Source organism: Alexandromys fortis, unplaced genomic scaffold, assembly GCF_014885135.2.
Source record: "Alexandromys fortis isolate MF-2015 unplaced genomic scaffold, M_Fortis_MF-2015_v1.1 scaffold_266, whole genome shotgun sequence".
Taxonomy (NCBI): Eukaryota; Metazoa; Chordata; class Mammalia; order Rodentia; family Cricetidae; genus Alexandromys; species Alexandromys fortis.
Window position 1 is genome coordinate 413,033 of NW_026068155.1, and position 21,370 is coordinate 434,402.

General features: G+C 41.8%; 1 protein-coding gene across 1 annotated transcript in view; it reads right to left on the reverse strand.

Annotated features, from left to right (window-relative positions):
- The window catches only part of Slc16a2 (solute carrier family 16 member 2), a 130,837-nt gene that overhangs the window by 14,253 nt on the left and 95,214 nt on the right, over window positions 1–21,370 (reverse strand). The window contains exon 2 of the mRNA XM_050127326.1: window positions 1,726–1,870. Coding sequence (XP_049983283.1) covers window positions 1,726–1,870 — 145 coding nt within the window. The remainder of the gene's footprint in view (window positions 1–1,725; window positions 1,871–21,370) is intronic.

Sequence of the window (21,370 nt, forward strand, 5' to 3'; positions counted from 1 at the left end):
AAAAAAAAACACATCTAAGTGCACTCCCCCACCCCGTGCCCCAGCCCATGTGGGCTGCAGAGGAAATGAGATCCTTATGGTGCTAATTTGTTTACACTTTGCTGTGCTCTGCCTCAAGAAACAAGCCTCTGCTATGTAACATTGAGATTAGAGATACTTCAGAGGCCTAGCTCATCTCCACAAGAATCTGGTACTAGCTTGCCGGGGGTGGGGATAATGAGGCTGACCACCAGAAGGGTCCTCAGAAAGTTTAGAGCTGTTGTGTTGAGAGGGCCGAGAAGGTTCCAGGCAGAATATGGGTTTCTCCTCTCCCTTGTCCTAGTTGGATGGGTCGGAACCAACACACCACACTGCATGCCAAATCTAAGCTTTGCTGGAGGGTAGTCTGGGCAGCCGGACATGCTCAAGTCATTAAGACAGTTGGCTCACTCCCATAGAGCCTAGCTGAGACAGAACATGAGTCTCATTCTCCGCTGTGGATGGAAACTTAAGTCCAGAAAGCCATGGTTTTCTCGTGGGAGTCATACTCAGAGAGCAACTCTCTTTCAAGTTAGCTCACTCTCCATTCCACGCATGTCATTGTGGCCATGTTTATGGGTCCAGGTCATTATGCTCTTACATAGACCCAGGCAGACTGAAAGTAGGGGGGGTACCACAGCTTGAAAAGTGTATGGCAGAAAGTTCTCAACCTTGTTTGGGAATCTCATACTTGTCTTGCTGTAGGATAGGGTCTTTATCCTTGCCTCCTCTGTACACACGCTTGTGCAGGGCTGACAGTAGAGAAGGCAGACATCCGTGTGGATGGAGCCTTCTCACCTAGCATGAACAAGTTCTATGAGTGTGACCGATGAACCTAGGACTTGAGTTTCATCTGGGTGGCTGGGGTTTGGAGCTGTACTTCAGTGGGAGGATGTTGCTAAGCATCCTTCCCATGCCTGAGACACAAGAGTCCTTATCTGTGTCATCCACCCATCTTTCCAGAGCCCGAGCCACGCAGAACAGGGCCAGACATGCTAACCAGCTGTGTGCTCAGAGTATCTGTTTTTCAGCTGAAGATTGATTTGGAGTGCTAGGGCTTCACGTTAGCTCACTTAAGGACTCTTCTGGGAGGAAAGGAAGGGTTTTTTTTTTTTAAATATTTATTTATTATGTATACAATATTCTGTCTGTGTGTATGTCTGCAGGCCAGAAGAGGGCACCAGACCTCATTACAGATGGTTGTGAGCCACCATGTGGTTGCTGGGAATTGAACTCAGGACCTTTGGAAGAGCAGGCAGTGCTCTTAACCACTGAGCCATCTCTCCAGCCCGAAAGGAAGGGTTTTGAGGTGTGTGCCACATTAGTGGGGAGCTTGGAGAGATCTGAAGCAACCACGTGATCTCTGAAAGATATAGAAAGTGAGGTCCAGACAGGAGAAGGATACTCATCAATTACTCCATAGCTATTCAGTGGTCAAATCAGGACTTGACCTGCTCTGTGAACTACCAGGCTTTGGTTCCTCACAATATTTTAGAACTTTGGGTCTTTGGGGGGGGGTATTCCTGGCAGATGTATCCTTCAGACTCCACATAAAGTGATCCTGAGTCCTGGGAGCAAGGTCTTTGAGGGCTCTCCATGGACAGAACCACAGGGGATTCTGCAAAGAGAACAGTGTTCCTAGCTGAAGTCCCAAGAAAGAAGCCAATTCTCACCCTTGAAAAAGTGGCCAGCAACTCCAGGCCTTACCTGGTGAAGGAACTGGTGTGGAGGCCAATGAAAGCCACAGCAGCCCCGGTAGTGGCTGTGATCCGGCAGCCCAAACGGTCCGTGAATATACTCACAATGGGTGAACAGAAGAAGATCATGCCCATGGCGAGGGCTGCCACCCATGCTGTAGAGAAAAGGAGCACAGAGACACCGGCGTTACTGTGATGTCTAATGCTGCCGCCGCCACCTCAGGTCTTCTCTGGCCTTTCCAAGGTGACACTGATATTCCGAGTGGTATGCAAAAAGAGACTGAGATATGAAACAGATTTGAAGTGCGGGTACTGGATTTGGACTAGTCAATTCTGCAACAGAAGGCAGGGATGCTAGGCCAGATATACACTTTTAGGAATTGAGATGCTTGAATTCAGGGGTGAGGAGAGTTAGAGTAAGCTTTAGGATTGGGTCAGGCTTCTTTCAGTTCTTGGGATACAAATCTAAATGTGACTGTCAAGGAGCAGGGAAGATCACAGCCAAAAATGCCTCCCGGAGTTGTGCTAGAATATAGAGCAGATTTCGGGGGCCATCTGAAGATTTCCAGGGACTCTATGCGAGACAGGCAAAGAAGCCACATGCTGCCACCCATCACCGAAGCCCACGTCTGGCAAATCTCTGATCTCCAAACTCACAAGGAGTTGCTCTTATTTCCAGAGGCGTCGTGCCTGTAACAGCCCTCACCAAGGAGGAACGTTGCCCTTTTACTCACATTCTTCCAGCCCATTTCCCCTTGCTTAGCTCTCAGAAGGAGCGCCCAAGTTTTTTGTTTGTTTAAAAGCTGTTATCGGGTTTCATCTTGAGCCTCTCTCTTCTAGGTTAAATAATCTTAGTTCCTTTAAACTTTTCTTTTCAGCTTTAATTTACTTTTGTAACTCTGTAATTATTTTCAGAGTCCTCCTCTGAACTCATTCCAAGACTTCATCATCATCATCATCAAAAAACATTCAGCCAGTGTCACCTGAGCAAAGGCGCTGGGCCGGTTTCTTTCTCCTTCCAAGTGAACAACCCCAAGTGGGCCAGAGGGAAGGGCCACTCCACTGCCTGTGCCTGCCTGGGCCTCTTCCTTCAGCGCCAAAGAGAAACTGTTCTCAGGAATCGTCTTCACTTCGCTAGGCTGGTGTTCTGAGTTCTAGCTGCCCAGCTTCTAAACTCCTGGCCCAGGATAGCCAGGGATCTGAATATGCATTTCTGTTTCACCCATTATGATATGTGGGACCTTGGGAAATCACACGAAGCTTTGCTAATCGAATTTCCCACTTGTGGGGTGCGGATTAAAATTCTTGTGCTTTTCTCAAAGTGCCCCCCTTTCCCTTAGCAGTGCTGGGGACAGAACACAAGGATTCATACGTGCTAGGGAAGTGTTCGACCACTCAGCCACAGCACTAGCTCAGCCCTCAAAGTGTTTTCAAATAAAATCATGATAAGATGTAATCATATATAGAAGAGAGCTTTGGAAATGTGAAGAGCTATACTGTACATAAAAATCAACGGAACTCTGACCTTAGACTTAAATGTAAAAGTATAAAACTTCCAGGAGAAATCATAGGAGAAAATCATTTTAATTTTCATTTAAACAAAGGTCTCATAGAATGTGCATATGAACTATGGTCCATAAGTGAAACATTGATGCTCTAGACTTTACCATAACTTAAAAGTCCTGCTTAAAAAACCAACCAAGATCTGATGGAGCCCAGGCTGGTCTCAAACTAGCCACCTCTCCCAACTAGTTGTTTACAATTCTTCCCTGATTGCCCTTGGTCTTGGGGGAGGAGCTAGAGGACATAGGTGGGAGAGGATAAAAGGAGGGGGGTTTTACCTACACAGCCACTAGGAAGCCATCATCCCTGCTAGGTACAGCCTTCAGTGTGGCCACTTTAAGGTCACCTATGCTCCTATTGAATCCCTCAGCCACTGCTCTGAAGTAAGCCTAATAAACTTGTTTGTTCCCCCAGGGTGAACTTCGGTGGACTCGGTTTGTCAGTGGGACCTTAGGAAAAGGGATAGACATTGTTTACTCCTCTTCCAGGGAAGGAAATTTAGCAACATGGGATTACAGATTTGGATCACCACATTCAGCTTAAAACTTCCATGCTTTAAGGAAAAAGAAATAGTTATGAGGTCCAGAGACATGGCTCAGCCAGGAAAAACATTTGCTGCACAAGCCTGATGACTTGAATTCCCAGAACCCACGTTAAAAAATGGACATCGTGTCTTGTGCCTGTAATTCTAGTACTCCTACAATACTAGAGACGGGAACAGGAGAGCCCCCTGAAGCTCATGGGCAAGCTAGCTTGGAGTAGGCAGCATAGCCACAAACCACAGGAGAGACCCTGCCTTAAACAAGGTGGAAGGTGAGGACAGAGACCTCTACATAACTTCACACACAAACATATATACACACATCACACATATGCAAAATAAATATTAAAAGTTATGAAAACAAAAACGCAGATAACAGACTACAACATATATATCTGGTAAAAGATACATCCAGCACTGATTATCTGAGCTGATTATCACAACTCAACAAGAATGCGAATACTTCAATTTAACCAGATAAAAGACTTGAACATGAATCATACACACACACACACACACACACACACACACACACACACACACACACAGATTATCAATTAAGCACATAAGAAGTTGATAAATATCTTTAATCATTTGATAAGTGCATACTAAAATTACAGTGAGAGTCAGGAATTGGCTGGCACATACCTGTAATCCTAGAACTTGGAAGGCTGAGGTAGGAATTCAAAGATTAAGAATTTAAAGCCAGTCTGGGACACATGGTAAGACCTTGTCTCAGAACACCAAAACCAACCAAACAAATACATAGGAAACATCACAATGAGACATCCCTTACACATCTACAAAGAAGACGACTTAAGAAATGTTAATACCTAGTACTGGAAGGACATATAGGAGCTGGAAATCTCACACTCTGCTTGACAATTTCTTGTGAAGTCAATCATGCTCTTAACATGTTCCAGTGAAATCTCACTCTTAATATTTGTGTCCATACAAACCCTATACCTGGGGATGAGGGAGCACCTAGAGACGGTAGTTGGTGCCTAGCATGCACTACATCCTGCTTATATTATCAAGGTGGGGAAAGCAAACCGCCAAGCAGTCCAACAACCCTAGTTCTCAATAATTACAGAAGCTTCTTTTCATAACTGCTGAAACCTGGCAACAGTTCAAACATACGGACAAGGAATAAACAAATGAGTATGCATCAAATAGTATAAACTAGTAATATACACAGCCACTTGGATAATTCTCAAAGGTGTTATGCTAAGTGAAAGAAGACAAACTCAAATGACCCTACTCAGGAAATTCTAGAAAAGAACAAAATTATGGAGACAGAAAAAGAGGAGATGAAGGTGAGATTTATCAATGAGAGGCACTAGGGAACATTTTGGAGTGCCCGTGGTGGTCCTTTTTTGAGAGTGTGTGTTTGCTGTGCGTGACTGTTCTCTGAGTGAAGCAACTGACATCTTGGGGCATTCAGCTGCACCTCTTTGAGAATGACCACCCCAGCTGTGGTTGTTGATGGTTTATACCCCAACAGAGAGAGGCAGGGAGGACAGAGAGGGCCATGAGGTTCCCATTATCCTGCTTCATACTACCTGGTGTATGAAATGCTACCTTAATTGTCCATGCCTGGAAGAGGAAAAAATATGTGGAGAGGACTAGATGATGGCTCCATTTATTTGGCTGTAGAAAAGCTCTTATCCCTGCTGGGTAAGGCTTTTCCTGCTGGGGAAAGGGACACCCAAACCCCTGTAAGTAACCCCTTACCTATGCTCTGTAAGGAAGTCCAATAAACTCATTGGTTCCCCACAGTGAACTTTGGTAGGATTGTGTCTTGGCTTGTCATCAGGAACTTAGGAGAAGGGTAGACATTGCTTATGTCTCACCCTGGGAAGGAATTTTAGCAACAATGTTTCAGTGGTAGTGTGTGGCATGTGTTAACACATGTGAACACAAAAAAGTGTGACTATTACCACATGTTAACTATATCTCTAAATCTTACATTGCTTTTAACAGGGACAGAGGTTCAGTGGAAAGAGCGCTTGGTTAGCATGTATGAGACCTTAGATTCAGTTCCTGACACTAAAAGTGGCAGGGCAGGAAAGTAGGGTGTAGCATTTTGAGGTTTTACTTGGGGTACATATATATTTTGTTCTAGCCCAATTTAAAAATGCCTCAGTTGTATTGTGAAAGAGGAAAAAACTATTTGAGCTCTTCTGAATATCTACAGTACAATGAAAACTGATAACTAAGTTCATAAAATATCTTTTGCGTTGTACAAAAAGCTTACACTTTATATAAAGTGTATATAAGTTTAATATAACTTTTAAAAACTTAAAAAATTGAAATACCAATTGATTTACAGAAAACAGTCAAGACAGCTCGGAGGGTTCCATGAATTACTCACCCAAATTTCCTTTATGTAACTTTAGTACAATATTAAAACGAGGAAATTGACAGTGGTATGATACATAGTTCTATATCCTCTTATTATGTAAAGATTCCTATCACAAATTAAGTTGTACAACTATTTCAACATCACAAAGATCTCCTTTTTCCCCATCCATTTATAGGCATGCCAGAAGTTCCTGCCACTGTCCCTGACTCCTAACGATACCCACTAACTTATTTTGCATCTTCATAATATTTTTATTTCATAAAAGTTATATAAACTGAGCATGATAACACATACTTGTCATCCTAGTACTTGAGATTCCGAGACAGGGAATCAGGAGTTCAAGGCCAGCTTAAGTTACATATTGAATCCAGGTTCTGCCTGGGATCCATGAGACTCTCTTTAGAAAAAAAAAATACTAAAAAGTTATATAAATGTAGTATGTGGTCTTTTGAAATTTGCTTTTAAGACTTCTGCATAACAAAGAGAACAATGACCAGGGTGAAGATAAAACCACAGAATGAGACAGAATATGTGCTATAGATATATTATATGCATAATATATATTCTATAAATTCGGACAGAGGATTGCTATCCCAAACATATAAAGAACCACAAAAACTAAATGCCAACATTCAATCTATAAATGGACCAATGAGCTTAACAGTTCTCAAAAGAAGAAGTATAAACAGCCAATAAATACTTGAAAATAAGATAGGGTGGCACAAGCCTATAATCCCTGCACTTGGGATGCGGAGGCTTGAGGATCAGCAGTTCAAAGTCATTCTCAGGTACTTAATGAGTTAGAGGGATCCTGAGACCTACATAAGAACCTCTTACCGACAATAGCAACAAAAACAAACTTGAAAAAGTGGTCATGATCCTTTGCCATCAAGGGAATGCAAATTCAAATTACTTTGAGATTTCATTTCACCCTAATGCGAATGTCTATCATCATGAAAGCAAACAAATGCATGCGATGATATGGGGGAAAGGAGCTCCTATACACCGCTGGTGAGAATGTAAACTGCTGTGGATAACATGGGAATTCCTATGAAGATTTTTCAAAACCTAAAAATTGACCTACCATATGACCCAGTTCCTGGGAATAGGCTCAAATGACTCTAAGTTAACATACCATAGACAGACTTGCACATCCATGTTTAGTGTTCTAATAGTCACAAAACCTAGGAAATGGAAGCAACATAGATGTCCATTAGCAGACGAATAGATAAAATATGTGATACATCTACACAATGGATTTTTTTTTTTTTGGATTTTTCGAGACAGGGTTTCTCCGTAGCTTTTGGTTCCTGTCCTGGAACTAGCTCTTATACCAGGCTGGCCTCGAACTCACAGAGATCCGCCTGCCTCTGCCTCCCGAGTGCTGGGATTAAAGGCGTGCGCCACCACCGCCCGGGTTACACAATGGAATTTTATTCAGTCTTAAAAAAGGATGGAACTGAAAATGTTTGTGCTAAGTGAAATAAGCCAGATACAGAAAAACAAATACCAATAAATAAATAAATAAATAAATAAATAAATAAATAAATAGAAAAACAAATACCATCATGACAGGCACAGCTGGGACTCGACTTGATTAAGGGTGCTTAGGAAATGAAGAAAAGATAGACAGACAGACATGCATATAGAAAAGCTGGGGTCAGCTGGCCTGTGTGCACTCTGATGGAGATGCACCAACTACCACAGCAATCCAGAACCTTAGCGTGTTGATTATATGTAACACAGAGAGAAGGAGTTAGCTAGTCTCTTAGGATGCCTCTTTAGGTATTGTAAACACCTGGGAGGAGGTGTTTACCACTCTAGTTGGTGGTTTGAACCTGGGGGAGGTGTGCAGAAATGAGGTGTACTAAAGTCTCATACAATAGCTAATTTTATTCAGGGCATCAGGCAATTTATACTCCGAGGGTTAAGACGAATCACACAAGTAAGGTGTTCAATCAATCACAAGGACAAGACGGACATGAAAAAAAAAGCCGTTTTTTTCATAGAGGCATATGAATAACGACAGCTGAAGTCAACTCTCTGCTAGTCACTATATCTGATATGGGAGAAGCATGAAAACACATTCAGAGAACAAGTCTGTGTTTTGAAGAAACTGAGGTCACAAGACTCTTGTTTTCTCACAAGCACTCAGAGCATCCCACACACGACTCCATCCTTGGACTGTTCTTTTTTTTTTTTATTTACTTATTTATTTATTATGTATACAATATTCTGTGTCTGTGCCTGCAGGCCAGAAGAGGGCATCAGATCTCATTTCAGATGGTTGTGAGCCACCATGTGGTTGCTGGGAATTGAACTCAGGACCTTTGGAAGAGCAGGTAATGCTCTTAACCGCTGAGCCATCTCTCCAGCCCCTTGGACTGTTCTGATAAGGAGGGAGCTGCAGTTGCTAGCTTTTGCACACATGGCCAATCATTTGTAAACACTAGTACCTGTGGCTCGCTGCTCACATTCATACTCAGACCCAAGGAAGGCTGTGCCATGTCTCTGAACCTCACTCACAGGTGATAAGAACTTCGCCGTTCTCATGGGAAAGAGGCATTGGTCCTTGACTTGACTGTGCCCAAGTCAACAATACACTTTCACTCAGGGATTCCTCTGCTCCCCACACCTCCCCTTTCTACTTCTTAGATGTTCATGATGGGTCTTCATTTAGTTTGGGGGTGGTTCACTGCAATGTTTGGCACCCTACTGAAGAGAGAGAAACAAAACATGTGGTCTCTGGCCCAGGGTTATTTGAACTCAAAAACTAGAAAAAACTAAAAACCGGTAAGATCTCCCCCTTCAAATGCACCTCTCTCAGGGCTGCTTTTAAGAACTGGGCCACAGCAAGCTGCCCAGCTCACCAAGGCAGTGGTCTGCATGCTTCAGCCAAGGAGTCCCCACCCAAAAGGGCATTCACTGCCAGGTTACAGCCAAGGGCACCACTGCTGAGGTCTGGAAGGAGTCGGGCCACAAAACTAGGCATAATTTTTTTCTGGAAGGGTGAATTTCAGCAACAAGGAACCCCCTCCTTTTTGTTGAGCATTTTCCCTCTTACTCTTAAGACAGCTATGTTAATTAGTTGGTAAACTTGCAAAGAGTAATGTAATTGGTTGCCAGTCCCTTCACAGCCCAAGGGGCAATGTCTAGAAGTGTCTAGAAGCTGGACTCCCCAGGGATCCAATTTCACGGAACTTGCCTTCCTGTGAGGAAACCACAGGAGTCTAAGGAATCACAAGACTCTACAAACACAAAGAAAAAAATGGGAATGCACTTGGTCCTTTGGTAATAGATCTATTCCTCAATCCTTCTCGCATTTCCTCTCAAGCAGTCAAACTGACTGCCCATCCTTCAGGAAACCAAAGGCAATTATCTGTCTTGAGCGTAGTCTAAACTGATGACGCTACGATGCTTTTACCCTACTTCGGTAGTTCCTTAAAATCTCCATGAACGTACATAAAATTTGAGAATGCTAGCATCTATCTACCGATCTCTAGATGCTTCTTGTCCCATTTTCACTCTGATGTTTACAATCGTGCTCCCCTTTCTATTTTTAGTCTTGCCTTTGTCTTTATTTGTGTGCTTCTCCCCTTGCCAGACTGACGCGAGTTTCTGATGGTCCATCCATGTCTGACTCAGGGGCCACTCCTCGCAGCCCCCACCGCCAGGTTGGTGCCTTGGCCTGACTAGGGTGGCGAGGAAATGAAGAAAGAACACAAGCAGAGATTCCTGTACAGAAGAGCTGGGGTCAGGTGGGCCATCTGCATTTTGATGGAGAACACCTACTGTTGGCAGCAACCTAGAGCCTCATCCTGTTTACTATGGACAGCAGAGCAGGAAGGAATTAGCTACTTTCGGTACAAGGTCTCAGTAGGTGAGCAGGCTCAGAGTGTAAAAGTCTGGGAAGAGGAAGCTGCGGTTGCTGCGTTTTGCACGAACTGCTCAATTATTTGTAAATACTACTACCAGCATGCACTGTTAAAGTTCTCACTCAGACCTGAAGTAGGCGTTGCCATCCCTCTGAGCTTCAACTGTACTGGGATAGCTTTGCCATTCCCATGGGAAAGAGGCATTGGTCCTTGATATGGCTGTCCTCATGTCAACAATACTCAGGACATCATCGATTCTTTGCACATTCACTCAGGGCTTTTTCATCTCCGAACAAAATACCTCATGTTTTCTCCTCTCTTATAAAGAATTTAGATGGAAGCTTGTTTAAATGTGTGTGTGCTCATTTTTAAGAAGTTTGCCTACAATGTGGCTTAGCATAGATTGCTTGGAGTCTATCCTCTTTGGAATTTACTCATCATTTTGAAACTGTGGATGTAAGTCTTTTTGTTACATTTTGGGAAAATTTAAGCCATCTTTTTTCTCTCTCTCTCTCTCTCTCTCTCTCTCTCTCTCTCTCTCTCTCTCTCTCTCTCGGGAATTATCTGATGACAATAATGTTAGATCTTCTGTTATAGTCCCATAGGCTTGTAGGACTCTGTTCTTTTTTTTCTTCCTATCTGTTTTCTTTCTGTTGATCACGATGCATAATTTTTAGTGTTCTACCTTCAAGTTCACTGACCATTTCCTCTGTCCTCTTTATTCTGCTATGGAGTCCCTCCAGTAAGACTTATTTGATTTTGGTTATCAGAATTTTCAATTCTAGAACTTTCCATTGTTTTGTGTTTAGGTTTCTATTTATTTGTTGATATTGTGTATTTCTTATTTCACTCAAAAGTTATTGTTACGGCTTGTTAAGTACTTTTTTATAACAGGTGCTTTAACATTCTTGCCAGATATGTGCCACTTTTGTGTCGCCTTGGTATTGTCAGTTAACGGGTTGTTTTCCACTAAAGGCAAAATTTTTCTGCCCTTGCTCTGGCAAATGATTTTTTTGTTTTGTTCTGGACATTTTTGGATATGATAAGTCTCCAGCTCTTATTAAAAGCAGGACACGTTTAACAACTCGCCAGTTAAATCCTATTCCATTACTGCCAAATGGGGATAGAAGTCCATGTGCTTTTCTCAGCTGCCATTATTAGACATCTTGGGGGAGAAAGGTGCCTTGTTATTGCTGAGGGGACCGTGTATGTTTCAACATCACCACTAGGCTTCATCTGGTACTTTTCTGGGAAGGACAGAGGTTCCTTGGTACTGTTTCCTGTGTGACTTCAACTGACGTTACACTAAGTGATGCTCAAAGCCCTAATGTCTTGCTTGACCTTCATTGATACCACCTTGGTACTTGCCAGAAACCAGGGAGGTGTGATCAGAGGTGACAGTTTGGCAAAGGTGAAAGTCCACGCTTTCTACATGGTCCTCTCTAGCGCTGTAGGGGAGGAGTGGGCCTTATTCCTGCTGAAAGAGGACAAAAGTCCTAGCTCACTACTTAAGTTTTCTCTGACCCTGCCTTACCGTGCGAGGCAAGCATTTTAGGGACACTATGACTGTGTTACAGCTGAGAGTATAAAAGTCTAGGCTCCTGGTTAGATTTTTGTTCATAAAGGATGCGTGGGGTACATTTTTTTTCCCTGTGGTGTTCAGCTGGAGTAGCGGGGTCACTGTCGGACTAAGATGGGCCTTTCCTGGTCGTTTAGGGAGAAACTGTGCTTCTCAGAGAGCTTTGTCTGCTGCCATTGGCCTTTCTAGGTTGCTGGCTTCATAGTTCCACATTTAAGATATATGACGATTCCACGCCGTTACTCCAGTTCTGAAGTCCTTCCAGCTCTGTTCCATGGGAGGAAAAGAGGAACGTGTCTTGACATACTTATTAATGTTAAATGTATTTCAATACAACTCAGCCATATATGATATTACTTTATTGAACAGCGATTTAACATATTCAGATGGCCATCCCGCAGACACTAATGACGAATGACATAGAAACACAGTCTTTGTCTTCAAGTACCTGGTGGTACAATAAGGCGCATACTTGTTCTTTCAGAACTGAATCAAAGGCTTTGTTCATGTTAGGTAAGTATTCCACCCCCAAACTATTCCTCCATCCAGTAATACGTTAAAAACCTGAGCAATATTGGATAATCAGTCAGAGGACTCATCCCTGGGAAAGACTATTCAACCTTGAATCCATATACATACAAACAACTAAAACTCAGTAGGCTACATTTATATATTCCTCTCTCTCTCTCTCTCTCTCTCTCTCTCTCTCTCTCTCTCTAATATATATAAAATATACATATATGTGTGTGTGTGCGCGCACATGCTCATGCATGCGCAAGTGTATGGGAAAACATAGGAGGGGTTTTAGGGAGGGGACATGGGAAGGGAAGAGAAGAAAGAAAAGAGGGAAGTAATATAATTGTGTTTTAATAAAAAATATTAAAAACAATAAAATTAAAAAGAAATAAATTGGGCAATAAAGTCTATACAATGCATGTGCATGGCCAGAATAAAGTTTCCTTCCTTGTTCCTTGAGACAGCCTCTCATGTAGTCCTTACACTGGCCTTGAGCTTGCTGTGTTGCTAAGGCCAAGCTTTTAGCTCCTGACCTTTCTGCCTCTACCTCCCAAGTGCTGAAATTGCAGATGTGTGTCACTGCACCCAGGTAAAATTACTATTTAAAGATGTTCAAAGAAGTCAGACATTTCAAGTGGAAAAAAATTAGTTAAGTTAAAGGAAAGAAATATAGCCTGCTAGGTCCATACCTGAAGAATAGCACAGTATGACAAAAGACTTAAGGACAAGAGTCATGATGATGATGATGACAGTTATGACCATATTGACAATAAATGGGTATTGTTTGTCCTTTGATGTTATGGCACTCAGTTTCCTTTATTTTTAAAATGCAAGGGGTGTCAAACAGTTTTTAGAATTCTGACAGTCAGAGCTAGGGAGTGTCTAGCTATTGTTCCCCATAATTACCTCTGCTTTTATATGGGGAACACAGAGAAATTTTGACAAAGCAGTTGAGCTTGTGGGAGACTTGGGAAGGGTAAAACAAATGTGCCATCTTTCAAAAGAGACTTGGAAAAATTAGGGGTGGAGCCCATAACTTTCCATGAGGCACAAAGCATTATTTTCAACCCACAGCTGCATTGCTAAGCAAATGCCTAATTACTAAAATAAATGTTCTGTCCAACAGAGCCCCAGCCTTTGAAGATGAACTATATTTAAACCTACCATCTACTCTTTTCACCCAGAAGTTCCAAAGCTCTTTTCAACCTGAACTACCCCCCCAGGTTAGTGAGAGTTTACCCCCCCCCCCAAGCTCATACTTGAAGTGAACACAATGTCTGTATTCAGGAACCAGCTCTTTCTTTTTCTCTGCCTAACACCCTTGGGCCTCTGTTGGGCCTGGGCAGCACGAAGTCAGAACCTTGCTTATTTTAGCTCCATTCTGGACCAAGTGGCCCTCAAAATTCTTTATCCTCCATTATTTTTTCACTTAACTACCCAATTCTGGATCCTTACTCGGGCTCTCAAGCAAATGTCTTTGAAGTCCAGGAGGACCACTCAGAAAAGAACTCAAATGTGGGGGCTGATTCTTCATTCCTTGTTTGACAAAACAAGCTTTTCAACTTCTTCTACTCCAGGAGTGAAAATAGAGCAAGAGATATTCAAGAGTCAGACTTTGTAGACTGTAGACTTTTGCAAATTCCTGCTACTGTGACAAACTAATCAGGGCTTAAAAAGGACCAAAGCTGGGCAAGTGGGAGATGGAAGGAAAAGGTAAAAGGAGGTGACACGGAGATAAAGGTGGCCTATTCAAGAGCCCCTGTGCCTTCTGAGAAGGTTCACAGTATAATGAAAGTATAACAAATAGGGTTAAAGGCTTCATAATGCTTAGTTAGAGTCAATGCTAAATGAAGAGAATGTCACCATGGATTAGAGTCTATGTTATTATTTATATGTTGCCACTTCTGTTTTATCTCTCTACCTGGTCAAGTTCTCAGTACTTTGAAGAGTCTAAATGCAATGACAAAGTGTTTGGCCTATTAGCTCAGGTTTATTATTAACTAGCTCCTACAACTTAAATTAACCCATTTCTATTAATCTGTGTGCTGCCACATGGCCTCACATTTTGCTTCTCCAGCAACTGCTGGCATTCCCTGACTCTGCCTTCTTTATCTTTTCTTTTTTAGGGGTTGTATGCAGCTCCTCCATTATTTCTTTCTTTTTTTTAAATTGATTTTTATTGAGATCCTACATTTTTCTCTGGTCCCCTCTCTCTTTCTCCCCTCCACTTCAACCCTCTCCCAAGGTCCCCATGATCCCAATTTATGCAGGAGATCTTGTATTTTTCTACTTCCCATGTAGGTTAGATCCATGTATGTCTCTCTTAGAGTCCTCACTATTGTCTAGGTTCTCTGGGATTGTGATTTGTAGGCTGGTTTTCTTTGCTTTATGTTTAAAAACCACTTATCAGTGAGTACATATGATAATTGTCTTTCTGGGTCTGGGTTACCTCACTCAATATTATGTTTTCTAGCTCCATACATTTGCCTGTAAATTTCAAGATGTCATTTTTTTCTCTGCTGTGTAGTACTCCATTGTGTAAATGTACCACATTTTCCTTATCCATTCTTTGGTCGAGGGGCATTTACGTTGTTTCCAGATTCTGGCTATGACAAACAATGCTGCTATGGACATAGTTGAGCACATATCCTTGTGGCATGGTTGAGCATTCTTTGCATATATACCCAAAAGCAGTAATGATGGATCTTGAGGAAGATTGCTTCATAATTTTCTGAGAAATCACCACATTGATATCCAAAGGGGCTGTACCAGCTTGCACTTTCACCAACAATGTAGGAATGTTTCCTTTACCTCACAACCTCTCCAGCATAAGTTGTCATCAGTGTTTTTGATCTTGGCCATTCTTACAGGTGTAAAATGGAATCTCAGAGGTTTTTTTTTTTTTTTGCATTTTTTCTGATGGCTAAAGATGTTGATCATTTCCTTAAGTGTCTTTCAGCCATTTTAGATTCTTCTGTTAAGAATTCTCTGTTTAGGTCTGTACTCCATTTTCCCATTTTGTAGGTTGCCATTTTTCTATTTCTTCAGCAGTTATAGGTCTGTTTAATTTGCTTATCTGGTCTTGATTTAATTTTGGTAAGTGATATTTATCCAGAAAGTTGTCCATTTCCTTTAAATTTTTCAATTTTGTGTAGTACAGGTTTTCGAAATATGACCTGTTGATTCTCTGTGTTTCCTCAGTGTCTGTTGTTATGTCCTCTTTTCATTTCTGATTTTGTTAATTTGGATATTCTCTCTCTGTTATTTGGTTAGTTTGGATAAAGGTTTGTCTATTTTGTTGATTTTCTCGAAGAACCAACTCTTTGTCTCATTGATTCTTTGTATTGCTTCCTTTTTTATTTTGTTGATTTCAGTTCTCAATTTGTTTCCTGCCATCTAGTTCTCTTAGGTGAGTTTGCTTCTTTTTGTTCTAAAGTTTTCAAATGTTCTGTTAACTCACTAGTGTGGGATTTTCCCAGATTATTTATGTAGGCATTTAGTGCTATGAACTTTCCTCTTAACACTGCTTTCATTGTGTCCCATAAATTTCAGTATGTTGTGTGATCATTTTCTTTAATTTCTTTAATTTCTCCCTTTATTTATTCCTTGACCATGATTCAGGTGAGCGTTGTTTAATTTCCATGTGTTTGTAGGCTTTCTGGAATTAGTATTGCTGTTGAATTCTAGTTTTAAGCCATGGTGATCTGATAAGATACATGGAATTATTCCAATTTTTTTGTATCTGTTGAGGTTTGTTTTGTTACCAACTATGTGGTCAATTTTTGAGAAGGTTCCATGAGCTGCTAAGAAGCTCATGTTCTTTTCTGTTTGATGGAATATTCTATAGATGTCTGTTAAGTCCATTTGAGTCATAACATCTGTTAGTTCCCTTATTTCTCTGTTCATTTTTTGTCCAATTCACCTGTCCAGTGATGAGAGTGGAGTGTTGAAGTCTCCCACTATTAGTGTGTGGGGTTTGATGTATGATTTAAGCTTTAGAAGTTTTTCTTTTACATATGAAAGTGCCCTTGTATTTGGGACATAGGCATTCAGTATTGAGATTTCCTCTTGATGGGTTTTTCCTGTGACTAATGTAAAATGTCCTTATTTGTCTCTCTTGATTGATTTTAGTTTGAAGTCTATTTTGTTAGATATTAGGACAGCTATACTAGCTTGTTTCTTATGTCCATTTGACTGGAATTTTTTTTATCAACCCTTTACTCTGAGACAATGTCTGTCTTTGAGGTTGAGGTGTGTTTCTTGTTTTTTTTTTTTTTTTTTTTTTTTTTTTTTTTTTTTTTTTTTTTTTTTTTTTTTTATTGAGCTCTACATTTTCTCTGCTCCCCTCCCTGACTCTCCTTTCCCCTTCAACCCTCCCCCAAGGTCCCCAGGCTCCCAATTTATGCAGGAGATCTTGTCTTTTTCTACATCCCATGTAGATTAGAATGAGGACACTAAGAGGTGTGTTTCTTATATGGAGCAGAAGGATGGATTCTGTTTTCATTTCCAATCTGTTAGCCTCTGTCTTTTTTTTGAGGTAGAAATATGATAGGATTTTTATTGTTATTTTGCTGTTGTTTGTTTTGTTTTCCCATTTCATAAAAAAAAACACAAGACAGAAGAAAAATGAATAGTAGGAAAGTTGATTCTAAAGAAGTACCAATAACTGAAGGACTTTTAGGACAGCAACCTAAATTCCTAATATCCCTAAATTCCTACCGTTACAACTTATCTGGCTCAGGCCTAGTCCCTCAGGGGTCCAAGACCTAGGCCTAGACCAATAGGGGTCCTGATTCAGGTGTACTTCCTCAGAGGTCCCAGACTCACACCTGGACCTGCAGAGATCTCTGGTTCCTGCTTACTCCCTCAGAAGTCCCAGACTCATGCCCAGACCCGCAGGGGTCCTGGCTCAGTCTTCTCCCTTGAAGGTCCCAGATTCATGCCCTGACCTGCAGTGGTCTTTGGCTCTGTCCCACTTGCTCAGCAGTTACTCCCCTGTACCTGCTCCTGTGGAGTTTGCTGTGTCAGGCCTGCTCTGGCCCAGGTCATTGGCTCAGTCCTGCCTTCACAAATGTCCCTGGTCTGGATCCACTCCTGCTCCTGTGGAGCTTGCTGTCTCAGGCTTGCTCCAGCCTATTTCACTGGCTCAGTCTTGCTTCTACAAATGTCCCTGGTCTGGATCTGCTCCTGTTCCTGTGGAGTTTACTGTCCCAGGCCGGCTCCGACCCAGGTTGCTAGCTCACTCCTGCTATTGTGGAATAGCTGCCTCAGGCCTGCTCTCTTCTCCATTCTTCCTTAAGTCTAAATGATCCAACTCTGGGAACACATCTCCTAGGAAGGACCCTTGTGCCTATCAACTCTGCCTTCTTTTTCCCCATATCTTTGCTTGGATTTCCTGCCTGGCTCTGTTCTGCCTGGCTATTGGCCAAATCAGCTTCTTTATTATCCAATGGTAATAAAATATATTCACAGAATACAGAAGGGAATCCCACATCACTGGCTATCTGGTCAGCAGTCATTATTAATCAGATAGCTGAAAGCATTGGTAAGGCACATTCTGAAGAAGTCAGTGAAGGCACTTCTGGGATCAGCTGGAGCTCCAGAGGGGAGAAACACAGACTGATTTTCTTCTGGACCAAGCCCTGCCCTCAATTCTCTCTGTGTTTGACCAGGAGGGTGACCTCCCTCAGAGCTCCATATTGTCTCTCCAGCCTTGTGCAGGACCCACTGTTAAGAGCTATGTAATCATTTGCCCAGTGAATAAATGAAAATTTCTTGCTCAGGGAAGATGGCTCTAAATATTTTTCATTCACCTCCTCTCCCTTCCTCTCCCCTCCCACTGCCTCCTCTCCCACCCCTCCCTTCCCTTCCGTCTTTCTGTTGTTTCTTATCTTTGCTTCTTTTGGCAGTGTTTGTGGTAGGACTGTGTGTATGCTCAGCAAGCACTCTATTGCTGAGTTCTATTCTCGGCCCCTTTATATTTTCTGACACTGTATGGAAAAGCTCTTTCTCCAACTCAGTTTCTCAAAGTCCGTTTAATCAGCATCTATTCATTGTGTCCAGAACTCAGCTCCAGATTTGCAGTGAGCCTGTATTTCAAAAGCCCCAAAGTACTTTCATATTTGATCTTTTAATTTGATCTTCCCAGTGGTTTCTGCGTTGGCGATTTTGTTTGTTTTGTTTTTAGAATGCATTGAGTTCTTTCTGATGTGGCATAATATACTGGAAAATAGCTTTTCCTGAACATTGAATATTTAATCAAATGCATTTTTATCCTTCTACACTTTGTCTCAACACAGCAAACTTGAATGGGCTACAAATTTTATAGTCCCAAAGCCTTTCAAGTCAACACCACCACTGAAAGTGTATTAATCTGATATACCCTTATCTGGGTATTGAGCTTTTGTCACCCCTTGCTGCAATCTACTTCCAGTTTTAGAGTAAAGAATGTAAGGAGGTTACTTCCTAATTTTCCACACCGAGACCCAGAGAGACTCACATTTAGGCCTATTCATGCCAAGTCTGAAACAACAGGACCAGTCTCAGTCCTTAAGTGTCACTGGGATGTACTTAACAGCCTATGGTATAATGCTTTTGCACCCAAGGCTTCATACAGTGGCCAGGTATCCACTCTAGCAGCTGAGGTAATACTAAAGTGATTATTTAACTGAGATTTACCTTCTTTGGGCAAACTGTGAATTGAAGCAGTTTCCTCAGTTTTCCTCTGAGGAAGCTGGCTTACCCTATATGGACTCTGGCTGTCAGACATTCCTCTGATAGAGGGTATGAGAAAACGGAAGGACTTAGGCAGGCAGACAAGTAATAAGCAAACAGAAGGAGAGGCATATGCAAAGCAGAAGGGGTCTTACTAGAACTTCAGGATGCTAAAGATGAAAAAAAAAACTCTTAAGAATCATAGAGGAAGGGCGCGCAGGCACAGCAGAGACACCGGCACGCAGACGCGGCGGATGTGGGATAGTCCAAGCATGAAACAGTGAAGCCCACACTGAGAGCAGATTGCCCCACTACAATTAAATCAAGTAGGTCTTTTGGGGCCAGGCCTCCAGAGTGGTAGGCCTTTTGTTGGCGAGGTCCATGGGCGAACGGGGAGCCTGGTCCTGTCCCTGAAGACCCTCCTGAGTGGGGAGAGCATTCTTGGCCCGCGGCGGGAACCCAGGAAACGGAGCGAGGGCATTTTGTAAGTGGGGCCCCTGGCCAGCAGGGAAACCTGATCCTGTTTTAAAAGACCCATTAGATAGCATCACTAGGGGGAAATGGGCAGACGCCAAGGCAAGAATTCACCCAACAATCTGAAAAACAACATGAAAACACCAGAACCCAATGATCTTACAACAGAAGGACTTGAACACCCTAACACAGAAGAAGTGGAAAAAGTTGACTTTATGAAAGCAATAGAGTCCCTTAAACAACATGTAAAAAACACCCTTAAAGAAATGGATGAGAAGTATAACAAAAAGTTTGAAGAAATGAGTAAATACATAAATGAAACCCTGGGAAACCAAGAAAAAATGATCAAACAGGTAATGGAAACAGTTCAAGAATTGAAAACTGAAATGGAAGCAAGGAAGAAAACACAAACTGAGGACCAGCTAGATGTGGAAAATCTAGGTCAACGATCAGAGACTACAGAAACAAGCATAATCAATAGACTACAAGAGATAGAAGAAAGAATCTCAGATTCTGAAGACACCATAGAGAAAATTAACGCACTGATCAAAGAAAACAGCAAAGCCAACAAATTCTCATCACAAAACATTCAGGAAATATGGGACACAATAAAAAGACCAAACCTAAGAATAATAAGGATAGAAGGAGAAGAGTCACAGCTCAAAGGCCCAGAAAATATTTTTAACAAAATTATGGAAGAAAACTTTCCCAACATAAAGAAAGATATTCCTTTGAATATTCAAGAAGCATACAGAACACCAAACAGACTGGATCAAAAAAAATCATCCCCTTGCCATATAATAATCAAAACACAAAATATACAGATTAAAGAAAGAATATTAAGAGCTGCAAAGGAAAAAGGGCAAGTAACGTATAAAGGTAAACCGATCAGACTTACACCTGACTTCTCTATGGAAACCATGAAAGCCAGAAGGTCCTGGATAGAGGTACTGCAGAAACTAAGAGACCATGGATGCAAACCCAAACTATTATATCCAGCCAAGCTATCGTTCACAATCAATGGAGAAAACAAGACATTCCAGGATAAGAACAAATTTAAACAATACGTAGCCACAAATCCAGCCCTACAGAAAGTAATAGAAGGAAAATCACAACCCAAGGAATCCAACGTTGCCAACAATGCCTACAATAACTCAGGTACCTGGCAACCCTTCACCAGCACAACTCAAAGAAGGGAAACACACAAACTCTACTACCAAAAACAATAAGAATAACAGGAGTAAACAACCACTGGTCATTAATATCACTTAATATTAATGGTCTCAATTCACCTATGAAAAAGCACAGGCTAAGAGATTGGATATGAAAACAGGATCCAACATTCTGCTGTTTGCAAGAAACACATCTCAACCACAAAGACAGGCACCTACTCAGAGTAAAGGGTTAGGAAAAGGTTTTTCAAGCAAATGGTCCTAAGAAAAAAGCAGGTGTGGCCATACTAATTTCTAACAAAACTGACTTCAAACTAAAATCAATCAGAAGAGATCGAGATGTTTATACTCATAACAGGAGCAATTCATTAGGATGAAGTCTCAATCCTGAATATCTACGCCCCTACTATAAAAGCACCCACTTATGTAAAAGAAATATTACTAAAACTCAAGGCAGACATTAGACCACACACACTAGTAGTAGGAGACTTCAACACTCCTCTCTCACCAATGGACAGGTGATGGAGGAAGGTAATTAGTTAATTATAATAAACCAACTGCTTGGCCTCATAGCTTAGAACATAGGTGGGTGGAATAAACAGAATAGGATGATGGGCGGAAGAGGAAGTGAGGTCAGACTCTGCTCTGCTTCCAGAGGGCTGGAGCAGAGACACCATGCTCCACTCTCCCAGGATGGACGGAGGCTAGAATCTTCCCGGTAAGCGCACCTTGGGGTGCTTACACGCATTACTAGAAATGGGCTAGTCCAGGTGCGAGAATTAGCCTGTAAGGGCTAGAGTTCATGGGCCAAGCAGTTCTTAAATGAATACAGTTTGTGTGTTGTTATTTCGGGCAT